Source organism: Petromyzon marinus, chromosome 31 (genome assembly GCF_048934315.1).
Source record: "Petromyzon marinus isolate PM22_M1 ecotype Great Lakes invasive population chromosome 31, UKy_Petmar_22M1.pri1.0, whole genome shotgun sequence".
Classification (NCBI taxonomy): Eukaryota; Metazoa; Chordata; class Hyperoartia; order Petromyzontiformes; family Petromyzontidae; genus Petromyzon; species Petromyzon marinus.
In genome coordinates this window covers 14048285-14068186 of record NC_133697.1, presented here as the reverse complement: position 1 = coordinate 14068186, position 19902 = coordinate 14048285, and the positions used below count along the sequence as shown (strand labels likewise).

The following is a 19902-nucleotide window of genomic DNA, read 5'->3' as shown; positions in this document are numbered from 1 at the left end:
ACCCCCTTTTGTGTGTTGTTTATTGTGCACGATGGAATTGCTGAGTGGGTAAACGGCACGGGACGTTTACCCACTCAGCAGCGACGAGTGCAGGGTATCGTAGGCTCGCTCGCGTCACGCGGCCTTCGGTGGCGGCCGAGGTCTGCGGTTTTGCCGCTGGCGTGGCACGAGCAGGTTGATGCACGGCTCCCTGGAGGGAACAAAAAGCAATGCACACGCTGAAATGTTTGATGAGGGTAGCTCCGTGATGAGGCTGCGATGAAACTACGTGAAACCCAGTTTGTTGGTGGGTTCCATCGGTGGTTCTCAACCTTATTTCGTCAAAACCTCACGTGATGAATAGGATACCGTGATCCCAAAGAGATGCTATGATGCTTTGATCAGTCTAATTGGATACACCACGGTTAGCCAATCAGGACATTGTGCATGCGGTGAGCTAAAGTGCGGGTACACTCACCTCTGCCAAGATATCCGAGCAGCGTGGACGAGTAGGTAAAGTGAAATGCAGTGGTACCCCGGAGATGGAACTTAATTCGTTCCAGAAGGCCATTCGAACACCGATTTGTTCGAACACCGAATTAATTTTCCCCATAAGAATGAATGTAAATGACATTAATTGGTTCCAGACACACGAAATCTCTCATAAAGCATTTTTACACGAAGTTTACAGTAATTACACGCATAAAATCATATAAAAAAACAAGAAACACAATAACTAAATGGAATAAATGAATATATGGAATAAATGAACTAAATGAACACTGAACTTCACTTTACCTCTAGTAAGGAGAGTTGATGGCTTGAGTGGAAGGTGGTGAGGAGGAGGTGGTGGTGGTGTTATTTTTTTAGAAGGGGAGTCGTCCCCTTTGTCTGTGCAAGCGTCTCGCACGCTGCTGCCACCACGCGTCTCAGCCGTGTACAGGTTCTTTCAAGTCGCGATTGCCCGTTCGACCTCCGAATTTCGTTCGACTTCCGGGGCAAAAATTTTTTCTCGAAAATATCGTTCGAACACCGATTTGTTCGAGTTCTGGTGCGTTCCATCTCCGAGGTTCGACTGTACATATTTCACGGAGCCTTCCAACTACTTTTCCACCTCTGTGACAACCTGGTTTTTCTGACTTCTGCAGGTTCACAGCAGAAAATTGCATTTTGCCGGTTTGCAAATGTTCACATCTACACTAACGGTGCCATCAAACCCTTCTTCATTGCCTCAACTGGAGTCGTGACCGCCAGTTTTTGGGAACTGTTGTTCTTGGCCAAAGCTCGATGGCTGTGTTTCTGCAGCGCAATATTTTTCGCACACCTCGCGTGGAATTCATTGGTTTCAATTTTTGCCGAAGGTTTCACAACTGCTCGCGATCCAACCAAGTGTGTGGTGTTTTTCCCAGGTTGGGTGTGCGTGTTGAACATCGTTTGTTTTTCTCTCCGAGCTTTAACCTCGCACATTAAAAAATCTCCAGAGGGGACAGCGCTCAACATGCCGCCCAAGACGGAAAACCCAACATTATCGGTCCGTGCAAAATGTTTGCATGATTCCATAATCGCATGAGGGGACAATGAAATACAGCTGCCGTATTCATCTTGCACGTACCTTGTTGAACACGATGGAAGTTGAGATTCAACAAATTATTTGGCGATGCCACTGCTGCGTAGGCAGTGGTGGCACAACCACAATTTACAAAACAACCCGACACAGTTGTCAATACCACTGTGGCCTTACATTTTTTTTGTTTATTATAAAAAAAAATATTTTGTAGCCATAGTGTTACGGACGAACGTGTTGAGTCTGAAATTGGCGACATTTTAATCCCCAAAAATGTATCAAGTGAGCCATCATTCCTGATTTCAAAAGAGCCGATTTGTGAGTCCTCATGTCTGATCTGAAGCAAACTATCTCGTTAGCCAGCGTGTATCAGCACTGCCGCCTTTAATGCCCGCACTAATTTTGCCAAGATGCAAACATGTCGCACAACATTTTCTTTCTTTGTGGTGTTGGAAATCGGCGAAGCTTTCGCAACACGAAGCAGCGATTCGACCCAGTTTGAAGATTCGTCGAAATACTGTATGTAACTCAGCGTTATCTTGATATCAGAAAATGTACCAGATATGAGAGCGATTTGTTTACCATGAAAAAAACACATGATGGTGATGTCATATGGAGGAATGGCAGCATTTTACAGTACGCGGTTTCCATATCAAGCCAACGCAACCATACTAACCATCCACTTATGATGAAGGGGGGGGGGGGTCCAATCATTATCGATCGGCAAGTTAAACAATAAACAATCGCTACACTCTGGAGAGATGCCTCCAGTTACTACGGAGACCAGGGATTCATTTCAGAATTGCAGCTGGTTGAGCGACAGAAAATATTTCCGCGCCGGGCACACCACATCCAGTATATATTTATCTCTCGCTGCGGCTGTGGCGACTACTGGGTACCCGGCGTCACCTACCGGTGTCCCGGGGAAATATATGGCGAGAGATTAAGCCGACGATGAGCGCTACAGAATTCTCAGCAGCGGGTTGGAAGACGGTGAGTGAAGATTAACGGCCTCCACAGGTTTTGCTATTTCGGTGGGGACACAGTCGATAATGCACGTGGTTTACTAATGAATCCATAGAAGCCCATAGAGTAATGCAAAGACATTCGCTTCATTGTTTACGGAGCCTGGTGCGATTTCGCGCGTGATGAACAAGTTCAGTGTGTTTGTGTTTTGTACTCGTAACTTACACGTACGGTCCTGATGATGATATTCATGGATGAATAATTTTAAGACAATGATAAAATGCACTAATATAACGTAGCTATAACTGTAACACATCACAGTGGTTTGCCAGTTTAACACGTAGGCTTTCGCGACTAATATTCATAACAAAGGTTTTTGTCTTACGCAACCTAAACCAATAAACCTTTATTATGAGTGGTTTGCCAGTTTGGGTTATAGTGTTTTTGTAGTTTATTATTATGAATACTACTACAGTCTTCCATTGTTAGTGGCGCTGATTGTTACATTATTACGATCTTACATTGTTAGCGGCATTGGTTGTTATATTATTGCAACGTTATATATTGTGAGTGGCGCTGATACATTTTTTTGTAATATTGCATTGTCGGTGGCAAAATGCCACATTCAAATGTGGGCCCTGCAGATAGCAAAATCGCCTTATGCATGCACCACCAAACGATTGGCTCTTCATACGTTGAACAACGTCAGCGGCGAGCGGACAGCTGAAGCTTTGATACACAATAAGCGTGCACGACGAGTGATAAAATAGCCGCTGTGGTTTAACTTTTAACTTGTAATGTGTAATTGGGTTACTCTTTGCATGCTCAGAAAAGCAAACCCTATGCCCTCGCCATAAAAACACATCTCGAGGCAGTATTAGTATTTGTTTTCTCCTCCACTAAACACATTTTACCTGTTTTGGGTCCATTAGGCTGCATCGTTGTGTGACCAAGCATGTGTTTGCATGTACGTGATTTTTTGTTGTTAAATATATATAGTATATATATAAATCATTGCAAATGTTTTGTCTACATTTTTCACGGCAGGATAAGACTTGGGTGGGCGGTGGAGTTGGGGCTTCCTGTAACGACAGAGACATTGGATAACGCTTTTCAGGACAAGTTTACGAGTTGTAACGCGCTTTTTAAAAATAAACTGTCATCATTCCAATCACGCGCGTGTGTGTGTGACGTCTTATCTGTGACCAGGCCCCAATAGCAGAAGAGGCAGGGGTCCACTCCGGATTGCTGAGCACAATTTTCTCAACACCGACATTGGGTCCCGAACCCCTGGTGGTCTACGACAGCGATACGCTTTACCCCTTCCTTTCGTGTTTGAGAAGCACTCCACCATTGGCCAATCTCAGGTGTTGTGTTACCTAAAATGTTATTTTATTATCACAATGGAAATTTCACACGGATTGGATCTTTTTTTCAAGGTTAACTAACTTCTCTAATTTATATAGGTTATTTATCTTTTGATTTAAACCTTTCGTGACTGCAGTAATTCATATTCTTAGTTCTTTCGGTAAAGTCACGTTTAAGGGAAACGTGACTTTACCGAAAGAACTAAGAATATGTTATTTATCTTGTTTTGTGGGGGTGGGGGGCAGGGAGAAGTGATGTGATTCAACTGAGGGGTTGGAGTGGTAGCACAGTGGTTAGCACAATATGCTATGAACCCAGACACCTGAGTTCCATTCACAGCCACGGCCAACGTCAGTGGTGGCTGACGCGTGAACCGGTGCCAGCCCTCCTCCAGCACGAGCGAAGGAGCGGAGTTGTAACATAGAACAATCACAAACACAACGCAAGGTAGTTATTGTCAGTCTTGGTCCTAATTGAAATGAATAACAATGGCACTATGACAAACATGAAGTTTCTAAACGGCCCGCATGACAATCGCACGTCATCTGTATTGCACAGCGCATCTGATTTGGTACGAGAACACCATGTGATAAGTTGGTTGTCACTTGCACAGGGCATCTGATTTGGTAAAAGGGCACCATGTGATAAGTTGGTTGTCACTTGCCATTGGCTTGTTAGGAAGTTCATGTCACACACTGTCGTCACATTTAGTTAAAGCCCTGCCGATTGGTTTAGAACCCAATTTTTGTGATCGGTGATTCTCCCCTCCATTGGTCGAATGCACGATGAGTAGAGTAGTCTGTGAGCGTGTTTCCGCAATGGATTGTACTTGCAGTAGGTGGGTCCACGAATCAAATGCCAATGCACCAGCGGCGACAGCAGCAGCAGCAGCCCACCTCTGCAAGGTGTCTAGAAATGTTTTAAAGCAGCCTTTTCCAAAAAGTCTCTCAACCCAATTGATTTGTTTTAGCGCGTATGTTTCGGTGCCTCTGGGTCGTACCTAAAATAAATCACGCCTACTTTACCTCCAAAGAGAAATGAAACGCCATAATATTTTTTTTGGAAACCCATTCACCGTACGCCGACGTTATATGAATAGACCTCGGAAAGCAGTGCGCGTTTGTACGCTCGGGGTTGTTTGTGTCAGTCGCGAACTTGAATATCTCGTAGGATTTTTTTTGTCGGACCGACCTGTGTGCGGTAACAATTGTGTTCGCCAAGTCCTGTGCGCCAGCCTTAGGGCATCGCCCCCTTTCCTCCTGACAGCCGGACGCTGAGACATCACGCAGACTTCACGCTGAGACATCGCGCAGACTTCACGCTGAGACATTGCGCAGACTTTGTCTAAATGCCTTGGGCGAGAAGGGGGCCCACGAAGCGTTTGATATCTTGATGCACTCCGCTCGCCGCAATTTGCGCTGTCATTGACGTCACAGTGTCTGCACAGCCGTTGATGTTCAGCGTGTTGCTGGAGTGGTTTTTTTGTTTGTTCACGACCTTTCTGATGCATTTCCAGGTCGTACCTTCCCCGGCACTTTGTTGTCCTTCCCTGCACCTCCGATTAGCACGGTTGGCCGGAATGTGTGCCTTACGTCGCAGAACACCTGACTTTCAGAAGCGAGTTAGACACTTCGTTGACGGGATCAGTGAAGACTTAGTCGTGCCACCACGCCAGCCTCATGCCTGGTTTCACCAAGGCTCGACTCACAGTAGCCAACCGCGCTAATCGGAGATGCTGCGGTAGCCGCTGCCCCTGCCGAGGCAGCCGCTGCCCTGCAAAATCTGCGAGTCTCCCCGGGACATTGAAAGGTCCCAGGAGTTTTTTTCGTCAAGACGTAACACGTTCGTCCGTAAATCACCTGTCGAGTTTGTTGTCCATCACATAGCAAGACACCAACCTCCCCCCCCCTTCCAGCCCCCTGAGAGCTATACTTACTCTGACAAGCACCCTGTCATTACCGTACGTTCGCAGCTGTGCCAGCAGCGCGTCACCCACGCCAAACGCGCCAAGAGACTCGTCGCTCTCCGTGCGCGTCGGCACCGTGGAGCGTCGGCAGCATTGCGGCGCCACTGCCATCGTGCGGCAGCGTCAAGCTTTTATAACCCCTTCTCTCTTTCGTTCGTACGGCTGATGATGTCGATGCAGAGTAACGACAACGATTTCACATCCAGGTGGTCAAGCCCAGACATCCGCGTCAGGAGCAGCGGAGTGTATCGTGGCTGTGATGATGTCTGCTTTGTATTTGTGGATCGGGGGGGCATTACGTCGTTATACGTTGTTACGGTCTCTGTTCTGGATGAGCACAGTCGCACACCACCACTGGAGAGTTTTTAAGGATTCCATTTGTGCATCATCAGGGTATCCGCATCTGCCATGGTTTTGTGCAGTGGACGCGGTTTAGGGTGGACCATGAGCTTCATAACGAAAGTTAGTGATGGAAATAATCGTCAAAGGAAGTGGCTGGGGGTTATATATTTACTTATTTTACGGGTGGACCAAAATAATCATGCGTGATGATGACTATGATGGCCCACCCCGCAATTAGCTTTGTGAAGTCTTGGCTGTGATTGGCTGCGTCTTCTCCTTGGCGGTGCTGATGGAGGGCACTTCGCGCCACGCCAGCCCGCGATCGCTTTCCGTGTGGAAATTAGCGAGGACGGAGATGCCTCTCAAAGTCTGGAATTTGTCTGTGAGAGACAAACTACATTACGTTCCAAATGCAACCATTCAGGCTCCTCGGTCCAATTTCTTGATTCCTTTTTGATGCTTCGAAAAAAAGATTTTTTTTTTATTTTCACGTCCCAACTGGCCGCAAACCTCACAACTCTGTAAAACCACGAGAAAAAGAATGAGAAAATAAATTGAAGATCACACATCACAAAAAGATATTAAATGTGTGACAGCGAAAGCAATGGCAGCGTGAATACTGTCGTGCAAAAAGGAACTTGATGATTGGTATTTCACAAAAGGTCGCTCTTAGGGAGAAAGTTGGCAAGCATCAGTGATGAGAGGCATCTGAATCGGTCCTGAGATCACCTCCATCAACAACCCGCACTGACCAGCATGGTGAAGTATGGTCAAACAACTCCCGTGACTGCCATGGGTTGGGGAGCCCTTCATCCAGGAACAGATTGGCTAAGCGCTGTAAATCATACAGGAACTCCTCTACTTACGAACGAGTTAGGTTCCAAAGGTCTGTTCGTAAGTCGATTTGTACACTAAACACGGGGAATGGCTTTAAAAGTTGTATAATCTGCTGTAGACGTAGATGCCACTGGTTCTTTACCTTCTGCAGATGTAGATGCCACCACCGCCATCTGTTGTGTGGTGCGGTTGAACTTACGACTCTCGATCCGAACTGGCAACTGGACCATACGGGACAGGTTTGTTCGTATCTCTGGAAGTTCATAAGTCCAATGTTCGCCAGCACAGGAGTCCCTGTACTTGTTTGTTCCACGACTGTACTTATTATGAAGAGCGATGTCGTTTTTTTATGTTCACAGAAGCATCTGACGGTTACAGCCATCTCACCCAGAACTGGAGGATTATGTCAGAAATGGATACAAGACCTCGGGCCCAGGTGAGTAACAGGACCACTTTGGCTATTATCATTGACTGCCATGAACCATCCACTGCTGGGATGTACTGTAGTTAAAAACTAATTTATTTATTTTTACCAGGTAAGGCCCAGTGAGCTATATAGTTTTTTTTTAGAGGCGACCTGGCCACAAATGATAACCAAGTGGCTTATCATGTGGACGTTCATAGCACCCAAATACTCTAAACACATGATGTTGATTAAAATTGTGGAGGGAAAAACCGGAGGACCCGGAGAAAAATACACGCGACCACGGGGAGAGAGACACGCAAACTCCAAATATACAGCAGGCGTCAGGGTTGGAATCAAACCCTCGACCTCCTGTATACCAGGCGAGGTAGTTAACATCTCACCACAATGGCGTCCATGTAGTAGTGTATTTAAACACACTAACACGCAAAGAAAAATCCCAGCCTTGAAAACACAACTTCATATATCCACCTATCCCTGTAGTTATTAGTACAAAGACAACTCTGTATGTGCTGTTTGTGGATCATTGACTAGCAAAGATATAAAGAGGCATAGGTCCATCTCTCCACATAGTAACAATACAACGTCTTGTCAGCCTGTGGGAGGCAACATACCACACACTGCTGGCTGCCTTTGAACTCTCCCAGAGTTAATAACGGGAGATAATAACAGCAGAAATCATGCTTCTCCCCTGCAGCCACAGTTACACCTTTTGCCCCTCGATTCCCAGCCACGGAAAACTCCCAGTGGTGAGCGGTAGGTCCTTGGGCCCTAACTTCACCAATCTACACTGACGAACGTGGCAAAGTATGATAAACAAACGTTCATGACCGACACGGTGCAGGGTAAGATGTGAGACTGATGTGCGAATAGTTTGCATTATAACTGTTGAAAAGCACAGTCTATTTCTTTTTTGTTGGTAGATTGAGCATGTCTCGTAGGATTACGGTTCCTGCTGAGGTGTAATGTGTGATAGATCATTTGACTGCTATGCAATTCCACGTGTTAAGCCATTTCGTTGAGCTATAATTTGTGGCCAGGTTGCTTCTGAAAAATAAGCTAATAGCTGAGTGGGCTTCACCTGGTAACATAAACATACTTTAGCTTTATTTGTATTTTTTTGTGATTTGTTTACTTTCCGATGCTTTGCTCTCCTATCGTGTTTTTTGTTTGTTGTTGTAACGTTCTGACCACATGCCCCAACTGGACATCTGTGAAGAAAAGAGTTGTATAGCTCATCGGAATCCTCCAGTATAAATAAATATTCTGATTCTATCAAAGGTCAGCACACTGGACTCGCAATCCAGAGGTCACCAGTTCCATCTCCCGGTGCGGCATCTGAAGCAAATGGAAGAGTGTGGCCTAATAGCCTCTTAGAGGGGCTTTCTGGAGGTGTCCGGCTTTGCGAAGGCTGTTCTGCCACCTTTCAAACTCGTGCATGGCACTGCGTGTAGTGTATAATAATGATAATAACAATGCTTGAGAACGTCACCGTCTTCGACAGAGGTGCACCCAAGTTAGCTGTGTCTGGAATGTGTTTAACGTGAACAGGGTCTTTATTTGTCGCATTTTTGGCCGAACCCCGTGTCTCTGACGTGGCTGCTTTTTTGCACCTTTGAATGCATTACTCGGATACGGAATCGCAATTTTTATTTATTAGGATTAGGATCAGAATCTTGATTCACACTGGACGAATCCGATGAGCTATAAAGCTCTTTTTCACAGCACATCGTGCACATCTACCCTGTACACCTTTTACCCCCAAAATGATTTGAATAGCAGGGCGATCCATTTATAGCAGGGTGATACATTTATAGCAGGGTGATACATTTATAGCAGGGCCATTTATCTAGAGCAGGGCGGTCCGTTGTGTGTGGGAAGGTGTTAATGTAGCAGTAGATTTACGAAGTCCTGTACATTAAATTATTACGATTAAATGCGTATCCATGCTGTAAGTAAGCTAAAGGTACAGCTCTGCAATCACTTGCTAGCACCACTGCTGACAGAATGGCCTCCTAGAGAGTGTTTGGCCTACTCTTCCACCCTGACCTGACGTCTTGGAAGATTTGGGTGTACCCACACTTCATCCCACCACGCGCAACCTGCCGATCATCCTGCGGTGCCCCCGTTTACACTGCTAGGTGGACGGAGGCGGTGGGGAGGTATTTAAGAACTTTAGCCCATCGCTTCAACTGCCGCGCCGGGAAATCGAACTTAACCGGCCACCTCAGTGTTGTCTGTGCCATAAAAATGGGCCGTTTTGCCCGAAACGTCACCTATTTATATAACTTTCTTGTTAGGCAACAGCGTTATTGACGAACGTGTGGAGTTTTTTTAATGATTTTATTACTTGTGCTTGAGCGCCACTGCCAAAGCAGCAGCATCACCAAATAATCCCCGGTTTAAATATTCCATTACGCCCGCGGCAACATCCCTACACATCCATCCACGTGTAGTGGAGTAAGAGTTGTTTCTATATTTTATTGCTTCTGTTTCCCATGGAGAACGGGGCGATGACACTGACGCATTACCCCCCCCCCTTCCCCCCCGCCGTTCCCACCAGCTCCCCCCTTTGTCTGGAGGCGGCGGTGGTCTGGTAGGGGGGCGACGAGTGGGATCGGCTTCTCACATACCAGGCCTGGGTCGGCCCACAGCCTCCTCCTTCGCTCCTCAGTACGGCGCCACCGTGAGTCAGTCCCTGCCTTCCAGCCGGGGACACTCCGCCAGCTTTGCAAAATCGAGGGGTGGTTTTAGGGTTTTTTTTTTGGTGTTTTAGGATTTGTCTTGGCACAGGCGAAGAGCCATTGGGCAATAAGTGCTGGGGCACACCTGGTTCCGCCGCCACCGTGGGAGCCTGCTTAAAGCAACAATAAAATCGCGAGCAAAGCACTCAACTGGAAACCATGCAGGTCAAGTTCTGAACGGAAAGACTGTGCGTCAACATCACGGCACAACGAGCACAAAACATACAAGGCTAATAGAACTAATTTCTTCTGAACTGCTTTTTGTCTTTAATTTGTGGTCCTTCCCCGCACCACCGATGGGCACGGTTGGCTACGTACGGCGCGAAAGAAGTTCAACATACATGCACTGCATCAAGTACACATAATTTTTTTTTGTTATAGAATTTAAAGTGTACAGAGCAGAGCATATCAAATGGCTGCATTCTCTCCTTTCTCCCCCACCCACCTATTGTTAAGAGTTCCACTTGTCCCTGCTGGTGTCTTGTTGCTGCTGCCAGTGTCTTTGTGTTCTGTCACGAGCAGTGGTTGAAATGTAAAAGTAGAATTCATGGAAGGAAACCTTTTCGTCCGACAGCAGTCCAAGTTCACCGCCGTTCCGTCATCTGCAGAACCGTCATCATAAGAAGTGTTTAGTAGGGACAACACGTGGATTGGGTGGCATACAAGCCCCATTTACATAACTGGTAATAAAGTGTAGTATACATGTTAACCTTATTTCGTAATATATATTAAGACTCGATTTGTGTTGTTGTGCAGTCAGGCTTGCTAGAACAATAATATTAATCTGGAAAGCAAGTAGGTTGATGGAGTATGTTGATGGAATAACATATATGTATATCGATATGTGGAGACCGCAATTTTAATGGAGTAATTCTATAATAATTTTCTGAATTTTGTTCATCCACTGCTGTACATACGTGCTTTATTGTGTGTATGAATGCCACCCGTATCGTGAGCCAATCAACACACAACTGAACACTGCCAAGTTGTTTGCAGAGACCAAAAATATCGCTCTGGATGCTGCTGATATCGCTTGGCCTTCACAAACAACTCCACAACGTTTATAAGTTCGCTGCGAGAGAAACTCGGCTCGCGAGGGTGAAATATTTGCTCGCAGACAACACGTCTCTGACATTTTTTTTTCGCTCTGGCGCAGAAGAGGCTTAAAACCAAGACACTTGCAGCCAGGAATGTGCACGGTGCAGGGAGGAAGAGGGCCTTACTCGTGGTGACCTTTGAGCCTTGCCAAACCTCCGCTCCCTTGTTCTATCATCTACGGATGTCGGTTCCAACCCCCGCTCATTCGCTCCTCTGCCCTCTGCGCCCTCCCAGCACAGCCGTGGAATGCCATGTTTTTTTTATAAATCTCTTAAGTTTCAAACAAGACACACGAGAACCCGTAAAAAGCACTCGGCCTTTGTGCATTGGTTTAAATAACCGTCGGCGGTGCTTATTCATCGAACAAAGACGGTCACTGAATCGCGCGCTTTCAGATGCGCTTCTGCGGCCGTCTGGAACGCTCTTCCTTCCGATATTAGGAAGCCACTGGAGCTACGCACTTTTAAATAATCTCGATTGAAAACTCTGCGTGTTTGTGTTTAGTTTGTTATACAATTAACGAATCATGGGCACCTGTCCCCATCAGTGACCGTTCCAGAGAAACGATTCAGTTTTACAAAACGGTACGTTACTCTCGCGCGAACAACAACGTGGCGATTTTTTATTTATTTAAGTAGTTGCCGTTATTTCTCAATTCTGAATGGAATCCCAAGTGACTGCCGTTTGTGGAGTTTTTTTCCTAACGTTCATTTCAAGCGTAAAGAAATCTCCAGTAACCTTTTATCAAGGAGATGTCGTGCGGAGGCAGGGCCTGCCCCAGGGCTGCTCTGCGTCACTCCAGCAAGAGATGACACCGACAGTCACTGCTGCCCCACCCCCCACACACCAAAGACAAAGATCCCCGGTATAGCCTGAACAGCTTTTTGGGGCAAGTTCTCTTAGCGAGCACCGATGAAGGCTGGCACAGCACACGGGGGGGGGGGGGGGGATGGGCTGCGAACACCACGCCCGGTCGCCTTTTTCTTCCGAGTGGCAATGTTTTACACACCGCACCACGTGCTCATTTGAGGCTGAGTCGACCTAGGGGAGGCCCAGATCCGGTTCAGATAATCGTTACTGATGTTGGCCGGGAGCGGGAATCGAACTCGAGTCGCCTGGTTCGTACCGCAGCGCGCTAACCGCTACACTGCCATTCACCACACACCACACACGCCACGTGCATTCCACACTGGCCCCACTTGCTCACGGCCAATCGTTTAGGTGGAGTGGTTCGCGCATGGCACCGCACAACCATGCAGATAGGTACAGGTGCAGCCCTGCAATCGATTGCTTTGCCAGTGCCACTGCTGGCAGAGGGGCCTCCAGCAATAGAGGGGGTTGTAGAGAGCCCCTCTGGAGGGTATTTGGCCTTCTCTTCCATGCTGGCCACATATCTTTGGAGAGGTGGGAGTACCCACAATAAACAGTCATAATAATTTACATTTATTTGTAAGGCGCCTTGCACTAATGTCTCAAGGCGTCTGAAGCCAGCCCCAACACCGCACGTGACCTGCAGACGTATTACTCCCTGGAGTTGCACCGTTTTACACTGTTGGGTGGACACAGCCAAGGGAGGATGGCGACAGATTTGCTGACCCCCGTGCCCATAGTGGACATCTGTGAAAAAGAGCTTCATAGCCCATCGGATTGCTCCTGCAGTTTAAATAATCTGATTCAATAAACTTTTGAACCGGCAGCCTCTGGATTGTTCGTCCAGTGTGCTAACCGAACCAGCTAACAAATAATTTAACTGAAATAAATTACTATCCACACATTCCAGTGTTATCTGAAATAAGCTTAAGCCCTCCTTTTGACTTAAAATGAGTACCCAATACAGTGTTGAACATACCAGCGGACAAAAGCGACCGTAAGTTTCTGGTTTCATGACCGACTCCCTTGTAAGGTGAAAGTTGACAAGCTCATGGAAATTATTGCGGTGAAATTAAGTTGGTTGATATCGGTGTGTGTGTATGTGTGTGTTGAATCTCTTGCAGAGTCGAGAAGAAATGCGGGGAGGAATTGATGAAGGATCTTCCCCCGAAATCAGTGAGCAGGAGAAGGCCAAAGTGAGAGAGATGTGTAACGTAAGCCTGGGACCTTATACACTTTCGCATATAGGCGGTGTGAATGAGCACCCAGTTCTTACCTCGCATTGCTTGACTGTGCAATAAACTACGTTGCGATTAATTACGTTATGACAATTGCGTTGTGATAATCCCAGCGGACAATGCGGTGTGCCAAAGAGTACGAAAGGGACCCAGAAAACCGTGGTTTAATTTTTCATGGATTTCACGTTGAACGGTCTCGCGTATTTCAGGAGGAATTGCGAACTACGAATAATCCATGTTCTTGGTTCTTTCGGTAAAGTCACATAGATAGGGGGAAAATAAATAAATAAGTAATATAATCACATGTCAAATAGTAAATTGAAAATAATAAAAGCAGCCGAATGAAGACCGCTTGTGTTGCGATCGAAACGTTGTGGGGTTTTTTCTTTTATTATTTTCAATTTATTATTTAACATTTTATTATTATTTTTATTTTATTTTTATTTTCTATCTACGTGACTTTACTGAAACAACCAAGACTATGAATTCCTGCAGTCTTAAGTACGAATAATCCACGGATTCCAGAAATTTGCGAAATGATCGGATATTTGTAGTTCTGCTGGAGCATCATGTTATCCAATTAGATGAGTGATTGAACTCACAATTCGAAGGTTAACTCGATAACGCAAAGAGTCGGATAACCCAGCTCTATCGAATATGCGAATCTAAGCTGACCTGTCAATATTCTGAGCGTAGTGGGAGAAAGAACCCCACATGACCTGTGCACCTCACTTGTCCTGACCAGATTGGACTGGTCACTGTGTACCAGCACCAGCGAGAGAGAGGCTCTATTGTTTCTGTAGCGTTTGTGTCCAGTGGCATCCTTAAGCTGAATGCATTGCGCTAATGTGGATGGCCTGCTATTTTGTCTTTTTTTGTCTGCAGAAAGTTTTTAATTGGGGCGTTGTTGCAGTCTGGCCAAGACACGAGTACAAAGTGGTTCATTCATGCGCAGAATGTCGAGGGATATTGAAAAAAAAAACGTCAGCGAGTTGGCGATTTTTTTTCTTCCCTGCAGTGCGTTTATATATATTTAATATCTTTCTCAGTGCTGCCTTTCATGCTTTCTGGTCATAAAACATTTGTAACAAGTTGGTGCGGCTCACAGGATTGTGAGATTATTGCTGTGCCCTCGCTGAAAGTCGGTATCGAGCAAGTTTGGGTCCAACACTCGGGAAACACTGATGGCCAGAATTGACCAACTACATGAAATTCGAAGTCTTACATGTGCAGTCCAACAACGGATTTAGCTGCACTGCCCCCTATTGCGCACAACGTATTGGTCCGATACTGTTACGAAAGTCAGGGCATTTGCTATCAGAGGTGTGTGGGCAATTGCATGAAAGGGGGGTGGTGGCATAGTAGGTTCGCTACGAACCCAATGACCTGAGTTCGATTCCCGCTTATGGCCAACAGCAGTGACGATTATCTGAACTGGTCATGAGCCTCTCCTAGGTCGACTTAGCCTCAAATGAGTGCCTGGTGCGATGTGTAAACATCGCTACTAGGGAACAAAGGCGAACGGGCGTGGTGCTGGCCACCCACCCCCTCGTGTGCCACAGTGCCGGCCTTCATAAGTACTCGCTAGCAGCACTTGCCCCAACAATCTGTTAAAGGCTGCACGGGGGATCTTTGTCTTTGAAGGGACATGCTGAGAGCATGTATGACGTGTTGTCTGTCCATCTTACATACACACACACCTCTTATCTATTTCTTCCCATTGGCCAGATGGTTCTGCGAAAGCTGGGGACTGGAGGCCCAGCCCCTAAGTCGAGCGTTTTCCAGAATCTGGACAGCGGACATCACAGCACCAGCTCCTACTAACGGCTGCAAACCTGTGGGCTACTCTGCCAGCTGCCTTTTCACGTTACCGGAACTCTGTCCAGTCGCGTGAAACACACCGAGTACTGTTTTGCCTGCATTTGTCATTTAAAGCACTGCAATTTAAGATACGCGTTCACTGAAGGTGTTTTTTTTTATTATGAAATCGGTCGCTGGGTATGCGGACGTATTGAATTCAGAATCAGAAACTTTATTCACACTGGAGGAGGGATCCGACGAGCTATGAAGCTCCTTTTTCAAACAGATGTCCCAGTAGGGGCGGGTCAGCGAGTTACAACAACAAACAACACAAAAAACACAAAGCGACCGCAGTTACTGAGCTCCGTTTTCTACGTGAGGCTTTCCAGGCGGAGCCAGCGGCACTCGCGCGCTGACCAAACGTTATGTGAGAAGCACAAAAGCCACCAAGTGGATCTGTGGTTGGACGAAAAACTCCGCCACACAACATAGTTCATAGTTTCATTTATGTTGGTACAGCCCTGTGAGCCATGCGGCTCTTGAATCATCGGGTGCAACCGCAACAAACAAAAAAACATGAACAAGAAAACATCTTAAAGTGACTATGTGTGACTGAGCAAACAGAAAATACAGGAAAAAAAACACATCAAAAATATTCCTGAAATAGCACCGTACACCAACGCTGTGCGCAAAAAATCCCAGTGGGATGCAAGTCAAACAACAACAACAATAACAACAACCACAAGACAACTAAGATTAAGGCCATCAGTCTAACTCCGTACTACAATAAACAAAAACATCGCATTGTGCCATCGCTCGGATGTCCCGGCGACCGGTCCTCGCTGCTGAATTTTGCTCGGACGCCAAGGGATTTCATCGGTGGTTCAGGTAGTTTATCCCTTTGTCGAGTTGCTACTGTATAAATATATAATCCTATCATTATTATTTTGGGTTTCGTGGGTCTTCGAGTTGAATTTAGTCGACGTCGCATATTTTTCTACGATAAAATGAGATTTTTTTTTCTACGATAAAATATAACAAAAAATAATCACAGTGCAATTTTACAACGTTGCAATAAAAAGTGAGAGTATGGCCAATGTGCAAGTCGCACACACATCCTGCTCTCTCGCTGTCCAACGGTTTGGGCTCCTGCCTTGGAATGCATCCCTGCTGAGTGGATCAGGTTGTGGTGCAGCCCGTGTTTATTGTAGTAACCATTATTTACGAGAGGAAGTTCCCGTCGCTGAGCGACGCCCCCCCCCCAATAGCCCCCCCCCCGACTTCCATAGCCCCCCCCCCCACCTCATGCACCGAACGTGAAGCAACAGGGAGGGAGCCAATCATAAGGAGGCACGATGGGCGACGCATGGCCTCCGACCGATCAGAACTCCGGTGGCGAACGAAGACACAGCCGCGGCAATCGACAACGCCTGGTAAAAAGACGACTTTAAATACAGCTCTGTTTAATGATGAGAGGCCTCAACCACCACCACCACCACAACAGGACAATGCATACGGGCTGGAAGAAAGCCGGCAAGGTCCGAGAGCATTGCAAAGGGTGGCCCAGATGTCTTGTGACGCCCCCAATTAATTTACCCCTAATTATTATTTTTCCTTTGCATATTCATTTCTGTTTCGAATGAACCTTAACAAAATATGACATTTTTTAAAGATTATTGAGGGGGGGGGCGGGTTTACAAGACATCTGGACCACCCTGTACTATACACGTATCACGGCTGTGAACCCGTACGATTTACCTAATATTCTTGTACAGGGAAATAGAGTTTTCAGATCCATACAGCGTACAGCCGTTTAAATACGTGCAAACATTTTTTTTGTGCCTGTGTTTCTCCCTTGCAATGGGACTTTGTAGGATGAGCGTTGAGATGTATAAGGGGTGACCAATGAGGTCTGAATTGGTCTGTACTAAGGTAGGCACTGGTAAGGAGTTGACAGGGTATGCGTAATGTGGTGGACACGTGACACGCATGCCAGGCATTGTGGGAGTCGTGCCTTCCTGCTGCTTGTGAGCAGCACACATTTTGCTTGCTAATCCACAAACGGGAGTGTACGGACACCAGAGACGTCTCGGTTTGCCACCCGTCCTGGTTTTCACAGGATCATCACTGATGGAGCTATCCCGGAAAAGTCCTCCCGGGAGATGAAATGCCCCGATGTGTATCAGCTGTGTATTAACACACTTGTCCTTTGAGTTTCTCATCAAATATTCTCAAACCAGGAAAGGGACCTCATGAAATATCTTAAAAACCCCGCGCAAACAATACCGGTATAAAAGGTGTAAATATAGCACAACTAGTAAAACGTGTGACAATATTCTGGGGTAGACATCAGTGTTGCATGATTATCCTAACGCTCCGTGATGCGACTGCCAATCAGAGCGGCCGTTGAGGTCAATCTCGCGCGCTCTTGATGAACACGTGACGCACGATGTGATTGCATGCCTGTGTGTGTCACCGCTCGGAAATTGTCGCGTGATGTTTTATTCTCCGTGTTTTGTCAAAATAAATTCCACAAAATGCTGAAGGGCTCTGAAATATTCAAAGGTTTTCTGACAAAAATACATTACTGTTTATGTGAGATATTTGCCTGTATCTTGCGATTCGAGTTGCTAATGCCCAGCAACAAGATTGCTACACAAGTTCAGTCAGAATGTGTCTTTCCACATTTACCGATGTACTTCCCCCCCCCCCCCCATTCAAATAAACTCGTTCCTTGCTGCTGCACGCGCCCGATGATTGTTCAACGCGTCCCCACGTGACGCGCTTAGCGACGAGCGCTCTCTGCGTTAATAGAACCGATTGAGATCTCGGTGTGTGACAGCTGTCCACGTGCTCCGTGTGACGTAGACGGCGTTAATTGTTTGGCGTGTCACGTGGGGACGTGTTGAACAATCCGTCGGGCGCGTGCGGCGCGGAACGAGTTAATTCGTATCTTGAATGGAGGTGGGAGGGGGAGTAAATTGGTAAACGCGGAAATACGAAGCGTGGCCTGGAGTTTTGGACACTCTGCACGAATGTAATTGATTGAAAACTAAATTGTTGAGGCCTTCCTTTTGTGTTTCGTTTGTTGCCCCCCCCCCCACCCCCGCATCTCTCATTAGCACGGTTGGTTACGTAGGGTGCGAAAGACCTTCAACATAGAACATACATTGGCGAAACACCAAAATGCAGTGCGCTCTTGGACAGGAGTATTGAGCCCGGGGGCAGGGGGTGCCTTGACCCCCCCTCCCCCCGGTGGCCAAAGCTTCGAGTTGGGGCCACTCTCGACAACCACCATGAGATTTTTGTTTTCAACAATATTGGGGCCCCCACCTGACCGATTCCCGCACACCCCCAGAGCTTGATAATGTCGTTGACTACACCACTGCAGTCTTCAGCGCATCCGTGGTGTTGCTGGAGAAAAATCCACAGCGCTCAACGATTGGATTACGGACGGTTTTTATTTTCTGCGACACCTCTTACAACCAGCATCATCGGGCAGTTGCCAGAACTGAAGAAAAAAACATCTCCTCCAGTCTTGGTAACTTAAATAGGCGCCGTGGTGTCATCAACGCACGACCATTGATGGTGTCTGTTTAAATAGGGGCTCACATCGGACACAGCTGGACCGCGGAACACTGGCCCACTGATGTAACCAGGTAAGCCGAATTAAATGTTGTCAAGGAAGGCCTGAGAAACCATGGGATGTATATTGTTACAAGTGAGTTGTCGGTAATGGGGGAAATGGAACACAGCCGCTGTCCGGTTCTAAAATTTTGAGCAGGTAAGCTAAACTAAACTAAATGAATGAAATGTTGCCCAAGAAGGCCTGAGCAATCATGGGTTGTATATTTTTACAATTGAGTTGGCGGTAATCGGAAGAAAATATATAAATGACACTAAAAACAGCCGCCTACCCTGTTCTACAAGCCATGTGAACGAGGCTTTAACGCCCCCTTTCCAGCAGTCACACTGCACGACGAGACACGCACAAGTACAGCCGTCTTGTCGATCTGCAGCACTCCACTGCTGGATTAGGGCCTCTCCTCACTCCTGGCTGTGGTTGTTTGATGATCTGACGAGATCGGGTGCAATGCGGGCGATTTGGGTTTTTATAAGTCGATCGCTGTGGAATTTACCAAATAAAGCATTGATTGCAGGGCGGGCAAGCTGGCTTGGGCCACGTGTCCTGTCCACGTGCTGTGCCATCGTCCCAGGTGTGTGGCAGCGGTAATTTGGAAATAATCGCAGACACGCGCAATGCCATCGAATACTTAAACACAGACACAGCGGCCAGTAACGTAAGTCGCGATGAAATAGGCAGACGCAGAGATCCAATTAACGCCGTGAAATAGACGAACGGACATGCCAACAATTACTAATTAGAGACACAGAGCACACAGCTCCACCCTCTTAGTTTATTGGCTCAGTCGGGTGCCCCCCCCACTCCCCCACCGTGATTAGTCATTGAACCTGAACCTCACGCGTCTGCGGCTCTCTGAGTAGCGACGAGCCCTGCGTGGGGGGTGGGCGACAAGACACCACGACGCCATTGTGGGCATTCCACATTTCCATGACGGCACCAAGTCCATCCGGAGTGGCGTATCACTTTGAGATAGCACACAAACACAATCAACCATGGTCAATCCACTGCTGGATGAACGGCCCACGGATTTGTTGGTTCGGTGTGCCGTGAAGAGCGAGCA

The 19902-nt window shown here is 46.9% G+C and overlaps 1 protein-coding gene across 6 annotated transcripts in view; it reads left to right on the top strand.

Annotated features, from left to right (window-relative positions):
- The window catches only part of LOC116947884 (coiled-coil domain-containing protein 85C-like), a 38038-nt gene extending 20297 nt beyond the window's left edge, over nt 1–17741 (top strand). For 5 of the 6 annotated variants that reach the window (XM_076071130.1, XM_076071132.1, XM_076071129.1 and 2 more), the window contains exons 4-7: nt 7382–7458; nt 10010–10132; nt 13283–13372; nt 15125–17741. In XM_076071130.1, coding sequence (XP_075927245.1) covers nt 7382–7458; nt 10010–10132; nt 13283–13372; nt 15125–15220 — 386 coding nt within the window. In that variant the 3' untranslated portion in view covers nt 15221–17741. The remainder of the gene's footprint in view (nt 1–7381; nt 7459–10009; nt 10133–13282; nt 13373–15124) is intronic. The other variant, XM_032964144.2, reaches the window with a different exon arrangement.
- The last annotated feature ends 2161 nt before the right edge of the window (nt 17742–19902 follow it).